The sequence below is a fragment of the Poeciliopsis prolifica genome, unplaced genomic scaffold (genome assembly GCF_027474105.1).
Source record: "Poeciliopsis prolifica strain line A6 unplaced genomic scaffold, Auburn_PproV2 SCAFFOLD028, whole genome shotgun sequence".
NCBI classification, from domain to species: Eukaryota; Metazoa; Chordata; class Actinopteri; order Cyprinodontiformes; family Poeciliidae; genus Poeciliopsis; species Poeciliopsis prolifica.
The window spans coordinates 1,497,702-1,513,351 of record NW_026562403.1 but is presented as its reverse complement, the minus strand read 5'-3'; the positions used below and the strand labels follow the sequence as shown (position 1 = coordinate 1,513,351).

The following is a 15,650-nucleotide window of genomic DNA, read 5'->3' as shown; positions in this document are numbered from 1 at the left end:
AAAGAACTGCTTTGCAAAAAGTGTTTAACGTAAAGGTTTGCGTGGGAGCCCCGTCGCTTCAGTATGTTGCTTCTCCATCCATGTCGTCGTCGCTGCCGGCAGCAAAATCTTCGCCGTTGTCAAAATAGCTCTCAATGTAGTCGTTGTCCTACACAGAAGCAAATGCAACAGTAAGCCCAGGCATTACATGAAGTAAAATGTTTTCAAATTAGCTCTAAATTTACCTCTTCGATGTCTTCTTCCTCATATTCCTCCTCCTCTATTTCTTCCTCGTCCTCGTTTTTTGTTTTCTTCTCTGGCTCATCGTCTGACTTTTCCGCATTTCCGTCATCTTTCTTTTCCAGTTCCTGTCATGTCAACATACCTGACTGAGAATCAAGAATATTTTTCATTTTTCAAAAGTAGCCTTTTTCACATTCTGGTACATCGTAGTTGCAAACTTCAATGCCTCACCGGGTGTTCTGTGTGAAATCGACACAATGTGGTGCATAATGTAGAAGTGAATGTGGGTTTTAAAAAAAGTTTACAACATAAATAACTTTAAAGTGTGACGTACAAATTTGCTATGATGCCTTTAATCTATATTATAAAAACTGAAATATATAAATGGTGAAACTAATCATTTTTTAGCTTTTTTGTGAACCCTGCACAAATTCAGAGCCCACAAAAAAACAATCCTGACATGTGCAGTAAGCTCTCAGTAGGAACACATAAGGAAAAGAGAAGAAACTCACATCCAATTTGCTCAGAACATCCGCTGCCTCTATGCTTGAACCTTTTCCACTTTTTTTATTCTTCGTGACTGAAATAGTGAAATATATAGTGGCAAAGTCAAACCTGTTACACACATGACGGGTTTAACGTACCTTTTGTTCGAGGTTTTTTTGTTCGGGGCATCAGTTCTTTTGGAAAAAGGTTCCAGTCTAAAACACCAATGAAGATAAATGCGTTTGTTTCAGGGTGATTTTTTTAAATTTGTGGTTATTTTTTGGCATTGTGGTGTTACATACTAACCTGGAGTCCATGCCTCATCTTCCTTCTGGTGCTGCTTCAGGTATCGCTCTGTGTATTTCTCCACGTCTGTTTTATGAAAACAAGAGCAACCTCAATTTGTCTTGAGATAACTGTAAAGTTCTGCCACACATCTGAAGAGTTTTCCACACAATTATTGATCCTTGGCCATTAGGCCTGCAATTTAAAAAGTCAGCAGCATTTCTTAGCGTTGCATTTTCAGTTTCTGTTCACAAGGCTTCACTTGAGGAAAACGTGAGGCCCTGTGGCTTCATGAGCTCAATTCACCTGATAACACCTGCAAATAAAACACTGAAAAACGGAACTATTTGCTCAAAACAGTAACTGTGAAATTCTTGTAACGATAAATCAAAGAAATCAGATTAAAACTGCAAGCTGAGATGGCAGCTATAAATCAATCCTGCCAGAATTATGCTCTTTCGCTTTTCCATGACGTGACCCATATTAAATGTATTAGGCCCTAAAAGCTGCATTAGCTTCCCTTCCAGCAGTCCAAATTGTTTTCCTGCAGAAATTCTCAGACGTCGGGTCTCTAATGGACCACTCTGCTTCTCACCTGCTCTGCCGGACTCTGCTTTGATATTGTAAGACAGCCGCTGCATCGTGCCTCTCATTTCCTGCTTCAGGGCCAGCATGTAGTCTTCATCTTCACCAACTTTGAGGGGGACTGGTTTAAAATCTGTGTTCTGCAGAAAATGAGATTTTTTTCTTACGATGAGAAAAATAACTAGGTACAGACATTCAAGAAAACAGACAAAAAGCCTTTAGCCTTTGAGATGCTTTACTTTTTAATTTTTTTTTTTTTTTTTTTTATTAGATTTGATTATGCTTACAAGTTTTACAAGGAAATTGACATTTTCAAGTTTGCAGCTGAATCTTCAGGAAACCAGATCCCTAATGGTGAAATCAGGGGATTCTCACCATCAACTGCAAAAGTTTGCATTTCCTGCAAAAGATGCAGCGTGAATGTTGTAGGCTGAATACTTTTAGTGAAAATTTTAGACGCATTTGAAGTCCACTGTAGAAGACATGCAGAAATGTAAGAAATAGCCAGAAGAAGAAGTCGAAAGCCTTTAAAACGCTAAGAGAAAAACTGTAGAAGAGGAACGAAAACTTTCAGTTCATGCAGAAATCACCCAAAAAGTATCAGAAATTCAAGCAGAACACTGTTTACAAAGCTAAACTGTAAGATTGCAGCAGTTTATGAGCTAAAACAAATTAAAAATCTAGAGCTAGCTAAAATACTAATAACAGTCTCGAGGCTTGATGTACAGTAACATACTCTGTGCAGTGTGAAAAAACATGTAAAATACAATACAGTTTGTCAGAATGTCCAATGATTGATATATGTAAAAACATCTACATCTATTTAACTGTCAAATAGGTGGACAAAAAAAATTAATTCTTTGTCGTGTCTGAAGCCCCATGTTTATGCATAACCATCAATCTTTTGGGGAAAATATAGGGGCTGATTTAATTCATTTTAGAAATACAGGCTTGAAAAACATCCAAGCAATGGGCAATAAACTATATTTAAGCCAAATGCTAATATCCTTTTTTCCACAAACTGTTTATATGGCTTTAACAGAACTATATGTTCAATGTAAAATGTCCTTTTACTATTTTATAGACCTGAAACTGATGCAAACAGAGGATTTACATCCCACTGTTTGGAAATACAACTTTGGATGTTTAACAGTGAAATAAAAACTGACAGGTTATCCTGGGCTTCTTGTATGTATATATATATGTGTGTGTGTGTGTGTGTGGGGGGGTTCTTACTGGATACAGCGGGCTGGGCCCCACCCTGGCTTCTGGCATGTTGCCTCTGCCGATGCCCAGGGCCTCTATGTTGAAGGTAAAGGCAGCCACCCCACGACCCTTGCCTGCCATGACTGCAGGTCTGTCCTGTACCTGCAACACGTCAGTGGTCAAACTTCCTGGAGCACGTGCTCACACAACTCAGGATAATTTCATCATTAAATGCAGCATTCGTCAGCAGGTAACGTAAAACAGCAGATGGATGCATTCAGTTTGAATACTCACTTCGAGAGTTATTGGAGAACTCTTTGAATGCAGAATTGCAAACCAGACGTCGGTTCCACGGATATAAAACGCCATTTAGCTGCTACTGAGTCTCCCTCCACGTTTTCAGTCCCGGTTTTATCGTCAACATTGAGCTTGTCTTGGTAATTTCTCGTTCCAGTCAATTAATCTGGTGAAAATAAGAAAAGAACTGTCTCTTAGTGGGACTTACATTACTTTAACGTGTACCGGCGTGGCAACGTGTGCACACTGAACGAACTACTGGCATAATATAAGACGCCGATGTGTCGGTCGTGAACGAGCCGACTTAGTCAGCCAACTCGTTCAATTGAAGATTCCTTTTAGAGTCTGGACTTTTCCATTTATTTCCTGCCTGTAGGAGAGGGTTTCAGAAAAAAAACTCTTTTTTTATTTTTAACAAAATAGTATGAGTACACATGTTGCTTGTGCACCTAAAGCTGAAGTATATTTTGTTTTTTAAGGCTTACAGGGCATGGTTCAACTCTTCTAAATTTGGAGGTTGGAGGTCAGATCTGGGAGTGCCAACATATGTTGAGTGTTTTTTTTTTTTTTTTTTTTGGAATTGGTAATTTATTCTGTGATTTAAAGAACATGTTTAAAAATGCTGAATAGGCCTCTAGTTTGAGGTATCAGTCAAACCATAATAAGTCCAAATAAATAGAAAGTCTGCAGCTTTCCTTCCGTTTGTTGAACACAAACAGAGGCGGTATTAGACAATGAACTAGGGTTGATCTACAACCTCTGACTTTCCTAGATTTTACTTTAAAGCTAATTCCTGCTGTATTTTCAACTGGAAACTTGGGAGGGAAGCCTATTTTTTTAAAAAAAACAAAGAGTATGAGCTTTAGTTTGCAAGTGTATTGTCACCATTTCCCATTAGCTTTCAGCGCAACTAGCAATGTGGGATAAAACATAATTGATCAGACCTATGGACTTTTTGAAAGTATTTTTAAAACTGACTATCCATTTCTATTGCTGGCTCTAACAATATAAACTCTGAAGTTTATATGATAGTATTGTGGGCAAAAACAGTAAGCATAAAAACTTTGGAGACATTTACATGTTAGAAGTAGAATTAAGTGAACAGCCTAAAGAGCCTTGTGACTAGGATCCTTAAAGGAATCGGAATTCCCATCACTATGACAGCTTGTGTAAATGTCGCTTTAATTTGTCTGACTCAATGGAAGGCGGGGTCTAACTACATCCAATGAGTATTCAGAGGAAGTACAGCGTCATTCACACATTTGACCAATGAGCATGCGCTTTCTTTGAACGGGTGTGTCCGTAGCAACCATCACATTAGCCTAAATGACAACATATCACTGCCAGCTACGAGGCTGCTAACACCTCCCCTAACGGCACAACACTTGCTGAAGGTAACCTGGACTACTGCATGACCGGGGATGTCTGCAGCCGACTGGTACGCCCACAAGTCGCTGGGAGACGGACTCTTCTGGATCCAGGAGCGATTCTACCAGTCGGAGAACCGAGCCAACATCTGGCTTCTCCGCGGCACCCACCAGGACGTGGTCATCGACACGGGTCTGGGCTTGAGGAGCTTACCTGAGTACATCGACGCCAACGGGCTGCTCGGGAAAGACCCGCAGAGGAAGAACCCGCTGCTGGCGATCGCCACCCACGCTCACTTCGACCACTCGGGGGGCCTGCATCAGTTCCAACAGGTGGGCGTCCACAGCGCGGAGGTCGATGCCCTGGCGAACGGGGACAACTTCGAGACGGTTACCTGGCTCAGCGACAGGGAGATAGCCGTGGCTCCCAGTCCGGGATGGAGGGCGAGACACTACAAAGTCAAGGCTGTGCAGCCCACACACATCCTGCAGGAGGGTGGGTAGGAGATGCTAAGCCTCTCGCTGGGGGGTGCGGATCTGAGATCAGACACCTGGAATGATGCATGCAGGGAAAAGCATTTGCTTACCGGTATAAATAAGCTGGGAAAAGGCCTTCCTGAGTCACCGTAAAACTGGCAAAAGTCCAACTTTGAATTTTTAAATTCATGCATACGCACACCTGCACTAAACATATGCAGAGATTTACCTGTCTGAGGCAACAGTGGGAAGGAGCATTATTACAAAGCTTTATCACAACCAGTCTCTGCATTAAAAACGACTAAAATATTATGGTGAACTGAAAAAATGTCATTGCCATTTTTCCAAAATATGCGATCAGTTGGGCATTCATGAGCCTCCCAAGCAAACCTACAGAGATCAGTCATTTTTTTGTTTCCAGCAGCTCTCCCTTATCTACATATCTGCTCTATTTATAGTCAGAGTGCTGATCACTTTGATGTTTCTTCCAAGAATGGAAGCGGAGACTGGGCACACTTCCTGAATTCTGGTATTCAGGTTCACTTTGTTGCAGCAGCCACCAGTTTTTATTTATAAGGTAAATATTCAACATCAGCGATTACTGAGCAGAATAAATCTGTGTAAGGTTCTGAACAAACACTGTTTCAATATCACTTGGTGGTCTTCCCTATAAATTCATGGTCTCTATAAGGTTACTTCAGTTACATTTCATCACTGTCAGGGAATAGTTTCTATACGGCCAGTGAATATTCCAAAATAATCTTTGCTGTGTCAGAGCCACTTGGTGCAGTTGGTATATCTTATTGCACGGCATGCCAGCCTCACCCTTTGTCAAACTGTGCAAGTCATACCTGGTTTGGATGAAATCAATACCAAACGGAAGGCTTCAGATTCTGCACAAGATAAGAGCTGGAGGGGACATGAGGGTCAGGCAAATTTAAAAGACATTGAATCTGATTACAGAAGAATCCAAAATATGTTCATACCACCTTCAGCTTCCTCAACATTTACAACCATTAGCCCTCATGTATTTCAGTGAGAATGCAGCGGTTCAGATCAGCATTCTGCTTCTCATGTGAATTTTCAGTTGCTTTATAATTTTAACCGAAATGAATAGAGACTTTAAAAATTGCATTGAAATAGTACGCTTATACATCTGTCCAATGATTTGTTTTACATACACTGAAATCCTTTATTGAACAAAATAGGGTTGGGCTGCCTGTGTGTGTAAGTGTGCTCAACACGGCAAAAGACAATATTAAAAAGATAATTGGCTTGCATTTGTATTGTGGTTTATGAAGACTTTCTCCAAAAATTAAAAGAAAATTAATATTGCTTGAAGAAAGAAAGCAGATAAGTGGAATTGCCAACATCCTCTTATGTTTTGATGTTGTATGTCTTTTCAGTAGCCTGCACAATTCTATTTTATTCAGTAGAAAAAACTAATTTCATCAGCAATGTATCTTTTTGTGGCTTTGGATAGATTTTAATTAGAAAAGAAAGGGGGTGAAAATGGCTCTTTGAATCACAAATCTTGCATAATCCTTGTTTGGATCAAATCATAGTCATGTGTTTGATTGGACAGACAAAATCTGAAAGCGCATTGACAAAAACTTTCAGTCTCTAGATGTTGAATTTAGGTGTTTGTTGCATTTTTTATTTTTATGTGCATATAAATTTGAAAACCCTGCATCATTGTTATTGCACTTCACAATCACGCATCAATTTCTGTGAATCTCTCACATAAAACTCCCATGACACGCGTTGAAATTTGTGTCTGCAATGTGCCCAAAGTTCAAGGGGCCTCAATATCCTTTGAGTTGTAAGCTGTTCCTGCCGTAAAGTTATGCCTGTGCATCAATAACTTGAGCATTTCTCTTTCCTCCTCCTGTCTAGGCGATGTTATTAACCTTGGTGACAGACAGCTGACGGTGCTACACATGCCGGGTCACTCTCGGGGCAGCATCTGCCTCCACGACCGCCACAATAAGCTGCTGTTCAGCGGAGACGTCGTGTACGACGGCGCCATGATTGACTGGCTGCCCTACAGCCAGGTCAGCGATTACATCGGCAGCTGCGAGCGTCTCATTGGGCTGGTGGACAGCGAGCAGGTAACACTGAAACACATCATGTCTTGTTTTTGTGTTTATCTGCTTGCAGATGTACATTTAAAGTGTTTGACTGCTGCTTTGATACCGATTCAAAGAAATTATGCTGTTTCGAAGCCAGTTAGTTCAGGAAGCAAGTGTGTAATCCCTTGTATAAAAATAAAATAAAATAAATAAAAATAAAAAAAAGGCATTTTCAGTGTTTCACTCTATAAATTGTTCCCAAAGCTGAAAACTGTTACATCCACCAGGTTGACCAAGTCCTCCCAGGACACTACAACACGTTTGGCGCAAAGCGGCTCCATCGACTCTCGTCCGCGTACATCAGCAGAGCTGGAACGTGCCCTGCAAAGTTCTCTACGCTTGTCTGGAGGACGCTGTCCGGTTTGGCTCTGCGGGCGTCCAACCCTCGCTGTGCCTGCTAATGAGAGTGGATGGCAGAAGCTGGGGGAAGCACAAGTGCAGACAGGAAGATGCTTCAATGTGGAGGACCTAAAATGATAATTTAACTGAACTCATTTAATTGCCAAACTCTATATAAAATGTCTCACTTGAGTCAATAGCTTCCTATGACGTATACAATATAAAGTATTAAAAGTGTTATTCTGTAATGTATTGATCAGTATGTGAATGTTGGTGTTGGTATGATTTTAGGTGTTTTTCTTAATATATTTTAAGCAGATGTGAACTTATAATAGCACAACAATAGTACAGCTGTGCACTACAAACAGAAAACGTGGAGCTTTGGGTTTTTCTCTGTGACATTTCAGTCACCATGGCCATAGCTTTCCTCTATGCAGTCTGCAGTGAAGGCCCAGCAGTGACTACCTCCTATGTTTGTAATTGTGCTTTGAACTGTTGATTATTAATCTATGGCTTTGCTATGAAATTTCTGACAATAAAGTTTTTGCTCAACCTGACTATATTAGTGGACATCTCTCTTGGGATTTGAAGCATTGAAGTGAAAAGAAGCATTTGACCAAACAACTGATTGATGAAGTACAGAGGGCAACGTTTCTGTGAATAGCTCTCGAATAAGGATGCAAAGGGTGACGCAGATGACTACGAAGGTTAGATTTGAATTTTAATGCCCACTGCATAGCAAAAACGTCCTTCAGTGCTAACCTTTTATTTCCATTTTTGACACATTACTACTTCAATCGTTAGCATATTAAGTTTGTTATTGTAGTCCACACCACTATACAGTACATTCCATAACCACCTTTTGCTTTATGCTTTAATTGCCGTGAATCTTCTGGGTTACGTCTCTTACTAGCTTTGCCAGGTAGAAAATACTGGTACTTTTTGTTTTGCAAAGCAATTGAATCTTAGATTGGCGAGAGAGCATTTGTGAACATAAAAACTGCTACTGATTCCCAAATGAGGTTAATTTGAACACAAGTATGCTTTGACCTATACCACAGTATTGTGGGGAAAGGTCAGACCTACAGCACATTTTTCATGCTCTGATTTTGTAATTAAAAAACTCCCAGATGCTTTTTGGCTAATTAGATTGATAGATTACACTTCATTTTACACTTTCCCACTGAGTAATTATGGATGCATGAATAATTGGATGGATAAACTACTGCAGATGGATAGAATGGTGCATGACATTGTCGTTTTTTCAAACATGTCCAGACATGGCAAGTATTTAGATAAAGCTCCACATTTTCCAGACTGTGTGGGAACTCTGAGGAGAACCGCTGCTCCAAACCTAAACTCTTTTGCAACCTCTAACATAGTTTCAACCAAGATTCCCCTTTAATTTGCTTCATTTCCTATTTTATTTCTCCTGCCAAAACAAACCATTTCCACAGCAAGATGCTGCCACCACCACATTTTATGTTAATCTGTGTGCTAAATAGAAAAATCCAGATGCTACAAGTTCAGGCACATTATCCAATAGAGTGAAGAGTCTTTGATTCTTCATCAATTTTCCCATTAAGTCATCATCTTCCACTTTTCCCTGCTGGGAGAAAAAGCATGCCCACAGCATGACGCTGCTGCTACCATGCTTATGTACTTTTTTAATGACAGAAGCGTAAAGTTGTGATATTTTTAAAACTATAAACATTTATTTTAATTAACGTTATATTATTTAAATGTGACATTTCTCATTTTAAACTCAGCCTTTTACAGATGCTGTATATGTGGGGCACACAGAACCTGCAAAAGAGGGAGACTCTTAACAGTGTTAATAATCGTTATTAACAAAAAAAAACATTTGCACATTGTCTGTTAAGCTCCAGATCATCACACATCTGTACAGTTGCATTTATAAAATCAGCTATGTAACAAAATGACAGAGCGAGGTTTATTTGTTAACTTACAAAATAATTTACAGTAACAAATGCTTGTTTGTCATATCTCAGTAAATATGAGCGCACAAATGATTGACAGACGTGGGGAAAAAATAAATAAACAGGGATTAAACATCGATAGTCATAAACTCCCATTTGAAATTTGGTTAATTCAAAACATGTAAAAACAAACAAACAAAAAAGAAATGGTGAGAACAATTGCAGTTAAGAAGAATATAGGGGTGGAAATATGACACGACATCTGCACTTAGAATCCTACAGCTGGTATGTAGAAGAAAAAGTTTCCAAAACGGGGGCGACATCTCAAGATCTTCATGTACATGTTTGATATTAATGGAGTCATGGCAGGAAACGCCGCACCGAAACCATGCAATATAGTGCTGGGGTGCCAGTGCAGCACGACATTGAGTTTGGCTTGGGGTTTTCTATTAATACTTTACGTGACTACAATCACTTGGTTCTGATGGCAGCTCTCTCCAGTGATGTGCAGCTAAAGGTAAAACCCAAAGCAAAGAGTTAACTTTTTTTAAATTCTGAAAATGCCAGTCAGAACCAATACAGTAAATATAAACACATGCATTTAACTTCCCCAAATTTACCGTTAGTATAATTACAGGTAGTTCAACATCTAACCAATAGAACAAAATGCTGCATAGTTGTTTTAAAAGACTCTTCTGGTGTGTAAATAAGTAAGTGAACTGAAGTAGGAGTCACAGAACAGGCAACAAACGTTAACCTCTCATCAGCCTAATGAGCAGAATCGCTGGGGAGCAAAACTGCACAAACGGGGTATGTTGTTTAAAATCTTACACCTTGTAGTCCCTGAATAACGAACTGTAGCTCCACTGTATTTCTAAGGTCATCGTCCTGCTGAAAGGTCAGGTGAACCTCCACTCAAGTCTTTTTGCAGCCTGTTGTCCCTGCGACAGAAAAATCTCCCCACATCATGATGCTGCCACCACCCGTGTTTTACCATCTGTTAATAAGATATATAAATCTTTCCTGTGAAGTGCTCTTTTGCTCCAAGTCACAGACCCCCCACGGAGCAGAAACACTTCACATTTTATAACATAATAAATTACATTCAGATAAAGTATGACTGGGACAACAAGAGAGATTTTGCCTTAAAATGATGTTTCAGTGGATGGTAAGGATAGAAAAAGGGAGGAAATATAATTTTCCAGTTTCAAGATCACATTAAGAGTTTGAACAGTGTGCAGTGTATCTAAGCAATTCTTTAGCTTTTAGTTTACTCTCTCCAAAGCAGCATCATCAATGTAATTTCTGAAAACCAACACATTGTCTCCCATCCTATAAACTGTGGAAACCCAGGAGCTCCTGCAGCGATTGTCACCATCTTCTGGGTTAAAAACAAACAAACAAAAAATAATTTTCCAGTTTGACCCATGCAGGGTCTTCTCTAAGCCACCATTTCCTGTAAAAGGCAGCTGCACACATCCTTGAGTTTAGTTCATATAATAAACTTGTTAATGTGTATGTTTAAACAAACAAACACGCAAAAAACCAAGAATAAAAACGTCCATTGGGGAATAAGTTCACACCTGACTCTGCAACCAGTTACGGGGATCGAGCCTGGCCCGTAGGTTTCTCAGGCTGCGTCGAGCCGGTGAGGGCCTGGAGAACGGACCCCCCTCTGACGACTCGGGGCTGTGGCTGCCCTCGCTGTTGCTGGAGCTGCTGCTGGAGGTGGAGCTGGAGCAGAACAGCGCAGTCTGCGTGCTGCGCTGCGACAGAGGCGAGCGGGAGGAGACGGGGTGAGGCGCGAGCAGAGACGAGGAAGGAGGCTGGCAGGAGCACTGGAAGGCCCCTCCGCCTCCGTACCCTCGTCCCCTGAGGGTGCTGAGCTTAGCGTCCAGAGAGAGAGTGCGCGGCCTCAGGCGGGAGGGCGAGGAGGACAAAAGCGAGAAGTTTGACGCCGGCTCAGGCCAGCCGTGGCGGTGAGAGCACGGGCTGGTGCTGCAATGGCTGTCACTGTCCGACGTCAGGCTCGCGTCAGAGGAGAGCAGACCCGGTTGTGGGCAGCGGTGCGGGCTTGCGGGGCTCCGAGAGGGAAGGCGATGGGGAGTGAGGGCTGTGGCCAGACAGGCGGGAGGTACATGGACAGGGAAGCCGGTGCTTTTCGGACTGTTCTCCTCAAACACAGACATCCAGGTGGGAGACGTGCCCAGCTGGCTGCGGAGCTCCAGCTCTTGCATTCTCCGGGCCAGGATGTCAGACACGGTGCTGCTCAGGTCATCGGATGACTCAATAACTGCAGAACAAAAGCAGCAAAAAGTAATCAAGATGCTGGGAAGTGGAATTTCAGCTTTTGCAACATAGCAACCACAAACGTCAGCATTATTTATTGGAATTTTATATGGATGATGAACACAAAATAGCACATAACTGTGTTGTGGATGATTGTATTCTGAGATTAAAGTCAAAATGCTGAGTTTAATGAGGTATGTCCGTTCTTCTTTCCAAAATAGTTTCAGCTCAGACAAATCGGATGGAGAGATACATTTAGGTCTGAACTTTGACTGGACCATTCCAGCATGTGAATATGCTGTGATCTAATTAATTCCACTCCAGCTGTCTGGATGTTTATGGTTGTATTTAGCTGCATCAATCATATCAGCAACTCTACACACTGTTAATGGGAAAACACCCTACAACATGATGCTGTCGCCACCGTGTTACACTGAGAAATAAATCAGGAAGGTGCGCTTAGGGTGACGTGCAGAGTCTGACAGTTTCAACCACTCCATGACTCTCACCCTGCACTTCAATTATCTGGATGCTGGCTGAACACAAACTTTGAAAAACACAAATTCATAGAAAAGATATGTCAGGATATTGTACTGTAATTCCAGGCATCTACAGCTCAATATTCAATTAGCCACTTCAAATATCTTATGTTTTTTTTTTTAATAAACTTTGAAAGCCTTAACAGAACAGCTGCATGTATATTTGAATTGCATTCATATCGACTCCATTTAGTAATTGGTGAAATGACACATTTGCATTTTTAAAAATAAATGTGAAGACAATGTGGATTTTTTTCTTCCACCTTGCAATTTATGTGCAATTCACCAAAACTTCCAGTCAAATACATTGATAATTTAGATTATTATTTTACAAATATTTCATAGTACTGCAGATCAATACATTGTTAACATAATTATCCAGTTGAATAGGAATTTCATGATGACGTCAGGTCTTTGTCAATTTATGTTGCGTAAATTTTAGTCTGAGACAATTTTTAAACTGTGTTTGGATGAAGAAGTAAAAAATTGTGTAAGAAACCAAGCAAAGTTTTTGTTGTTTTTACAAAATAAAAGCTTTTTTGGATTTTATTTTAAATGATGCAAAGTCAAAAAGAAAATGTTCTAATTAGTTTCTAATTACTCTCAAACTCTTTGTCTTTGAGACTAAACTAAATGCCACGAGAGACACAGAAGGAAACAATTACTAATATGACATGACTTCCCTTCAAAGTGCAGAGTTAGTCTATGGTCTACTTAGCTGGCTCCTAATATAAAAATTTAGAAGTGTTGTAAAAAAACTTCAGGTTACATAATTTACACACTAAGCCCAACAGAATAAACCTTCATAGAGCCAAATAAGGTAACGATAAAACAAGGTAATGCGTGCACTGAAAATCCTCTAAAATTATAATCATTTTCATTTAACAGTTGGCAAAAATAAACTCCTTGTTGGAATTCTTGTAAGTTTAAAGTCTTTAGTGTCTGTAAATTTTAATTTTATGTTTTTTTTTTTCCATATTGCATATACTGAGAAACAGAATAAATCTTATGCAGCAAACATGCGCTGCATAAGATTTCTGCAGGTAAACTGCAGAAATAAAATGATTAAGATGACTGAATGTTAATCTTTGATGTTCCAAAAGCTTCACCTTCCTCTTAATGTCCTGCTTGTGTGCGTGTGAGGCAGGCAACCGACACCTGATCGGTCAGAGCGTATGTTAATGCCTGATCTGAACGGAGCCTCATCGCCTCCTTTTGAAGACCGCAACACAGTTTGTGCAAAAACCCTACAGCTGCTACTTCACCTGTCATTGTAATAGGACGAGAGCAGAGCACGAATCTCGGCAGACACAGCGTTATCCTGCAGCAGAAGACCCTCACAGGAGGGCGCTGAAAGAGGGGCTGCCAGGAAGGGGTTAAGAAAACCATGAGCAGGGTTGGTAAGACAGAAAGAGTGGAGAGGAGAGGAGGCGAGTGAGAGAGAGAATGCGGGTTCAAAGTGTGTGGATGGTTATGGTAAAAATATTTAAAGAAGGGTCATTTATGTTTAAAGGTCAGGCAAGAAAAAAATATGAATCAAGGATGACGTTTGAAATTGAAATTTACAATAGAAGTGGATGAAAAATGGGTAGAATATAAAAAAATATAAATAAGGAAGAATAGAACAGGGTAAACCAGAGGATCAGAGAACGAAGGGAAAAAAAGTGAAAGAGGAACAAAAAGAAGACAGTATGAGTCACGCATCAGAGATAAGACCTCCTCAATCTACAGAACAGAGACGTAAAGCAGAGTGTACGTTAGAGCTACTGCAGAGGGAAGATCTAATCATGGCAGTGTGTTTCATGCACATCCACCCAACAATTTAAGAACACACACAGTCACATGCAGTGCAGGCACAGCGAGCGGTCTCTTTATTCTCTTTCTGATATAAATCAAGACGAGCTAAATGTGCCGATTAGGCTATATCTCCGGCCCCGGTGAGGACTTACCCATTTCATGGTAAAGTGAGCCTTGTTTTGCTGTGACAGGAGCTGGTTTTCTTGGAGAGGGAAGTTCGATTTTCATTAAATCATCGCAGCACTGCTTCCATTGACCTGTTAGGGAGAAACAAAAATGTCCAAACACTCCCCTCATTGCTTCTTTGACTCATACAGGTGACTTCTGTAAAGGTAAAAAATTCTCTCACTCATGTCATAGAAGTGCTGCCAGAAGGCCTCCATCCAGCTGTGCGTGTCCTCCCGGCTCTCCGTGTTCAGAGTGTGCGTGACCTCCTCCCCTCCGTATCGGTTGCTGATGCAAATGTTCTGACCCTTGCTGTGGGGGTCCTTCTCTGATGCGCGTATCCTGGTCTCCTGGAACAAAAACCGCACTTGAAAAGGTCTGCCGCGAAATGCCCACCGATGGGAGTAGGACAGCAGCGCTTCTGTTTTGATTCATCCAAATTGCTTGTCGCAGCAGCTGTTCATTACAGCGGTTGTAAATGGAAAATTCCCCCTTTGAAATTAAGCCCTCATTAATAAAGATAGCAATTAGTCCCATCAGCAATTATCCAACAAAAAGAGCAAACTCCCAATTCCCATGTCCTTCGTCTGTATGGCCCTCCTCCCCGGTGTGCTAGTGACCACTGGATGGCAGTGTTGTGCCGTTGATTTTTTTTTCGCAACTCAAAGCTTGATTCCTTTTGTGCAGGAGAGCCAGAGGTTTGCTCAGACCTGGCTGACCTTGCTTTGGGGTAGTTCTGTGCTGCGATTCAGACAGAAACAGGGAAAAAGCCTGAGATGACTGAATCACTGACACTTTGATCCTGGAAGAATATTGAATTATAAATTGAATTCTAAATTATATGACTGTTATATTTGATGGACATTTTTTCTTCAAGGGATTCCAAAGAGTGAAACACAACAAATGGATGTAATTAGGGATGCTAAAGCCTGCTTAATTAGCAAAGCTCTGTTTTCAGCCACCTTCAAAGGCATTCACCATTTATAATTGAGGTTTTGTTAAATTATTATGTAGATTAAGTAGGGATATGTCCTGTATTCTTGCACAGTGGTTTTCTTGTGTTTATTGTAACCAGGAATATTTCAGAATAGCCAAATGTTTATGTCTCGCAAGCCTCCCATCTCTGGGATTACCTGTTAGCTTCAGGACCAACTAATAAGGAATTTTAATAAGTGAAGAGGCGACTATAGTTGATATTTTACAACTCTCTAAATCCTTCTAAGCTCAGGGTAAGAGCTGCTGCAGCTCAGAAACTGAGAAACAGTCAGTGTTGACCGCTTGACAGCTCAGCCGGGGCAGATAAGGGCTTCTTGCTCGAGGGAACACCAGTTACCGAGTAAACAGCTACCTTCTTATTTATATTTGAGTACCAGGCTCTCCCGGTTGGGTTGGGATGTACTTGACAGGAGTCCAAAATCTTTACCGTCAATTCTGCTTGCACCCTAGGTGTTGTGAAATAATAATAAAAAAAGATTCAGCTGTGGGTTTTGTGAGGTTGAATATTGAACCTGTTATTTTCTCTCT

The 15,650-nt window shown here is 40.8% G+C and overlaps 3 protein-coding genes across 6 annotated transcripts in view; 1 reads left to right on the top strand and 2 right to left on the bottom strand.

Moving 5' to 3' along the window:
* Window positions 1-38: 38 nt before the first annotated feature.
* On the bottom strand, window positions 39-3,331 carry polr3g (polymerase (RNA) III (DNA directed) polypeptide G). The gene is made up of 8 exons (XM_055049291.1): window positions 3,079-3,331; window positions 2,815-2,946; window positions 1,589-1,718; window positions 1,015-1,080; window positions 867-923; window positions 735-802; window positions 225-347; window positions 39-148 (listed from the first exon to the last, which is right to left on the bottom strand). The coding sequence occupies exons 1-8, from the start codon at window positions 3,151-3,153 to the stop codon at window positions 59-61; spliced, it is 741 nt and encodes a 246-aa protein (XP_054905266.1). The 5' UTR covers window positions 3,154-3,331; the 3' UTR covers window positions 39-58.
* Window positions 3,332-4,367: 1,036 nt separating this feature from the next.
* On the top strand, window positions 4,368-7,953 carry mblac2 (metallo-beta-lactamase domain containing 2). Its single transcript, XM_055048763.1, has 3 exons — window positions 4,368-4,944; window positions 6,822-7,036; window positions 7,285-7,953. Exons 1-3 carry the CDS (start codon window positions 4,503-4,505, stop codon window positions 7,456-7,458), a joined length of 831 nt encoding a protein of 276 aa, XP_054904738.1. The 5' UTR covers window positions 4,368-4,502; the 3' UTR covers window positions 7,459-7,953.
* Window positions 7,954-9,089: 1,136 nt separating this feature from the next.
* The window catches only part of rtkna (rhotekin a), a 59,819-nt gene continuing 53,258 nt past the window's right edge, over window positions 9,090-15,650 (bottom strand). For 3 of the 4 annotated variants that reach the window (XM_055048964.1, XM_055048965.1, XM_055048966.1), the window contains exons 9-11: window positions 14,311-14,476; window positions 14,114-14,218; window positions 9,090-11,629 (exon numbers count right to left, since the gene is read on the bottom strand). In XM_055048964.1, the coding sequence (XP_054904939.1) occupies window positions 10,914-11,629; window positions 14,114-14,218; window positions 14,311-14,476 (987 nt within the window). In that variant the 3' untranslated portion in view covers window positions 9,090-10,913. Of the gene's footprint in view, window positions 11,630-13,429; window positions 13,527-14,113; window positions 14,219-14,310; window positions 14,477-15,650 lie in introns of all 4 variants that reach the window. The other variant, XM_055048967.1, reaches the window with a different exon arrangement.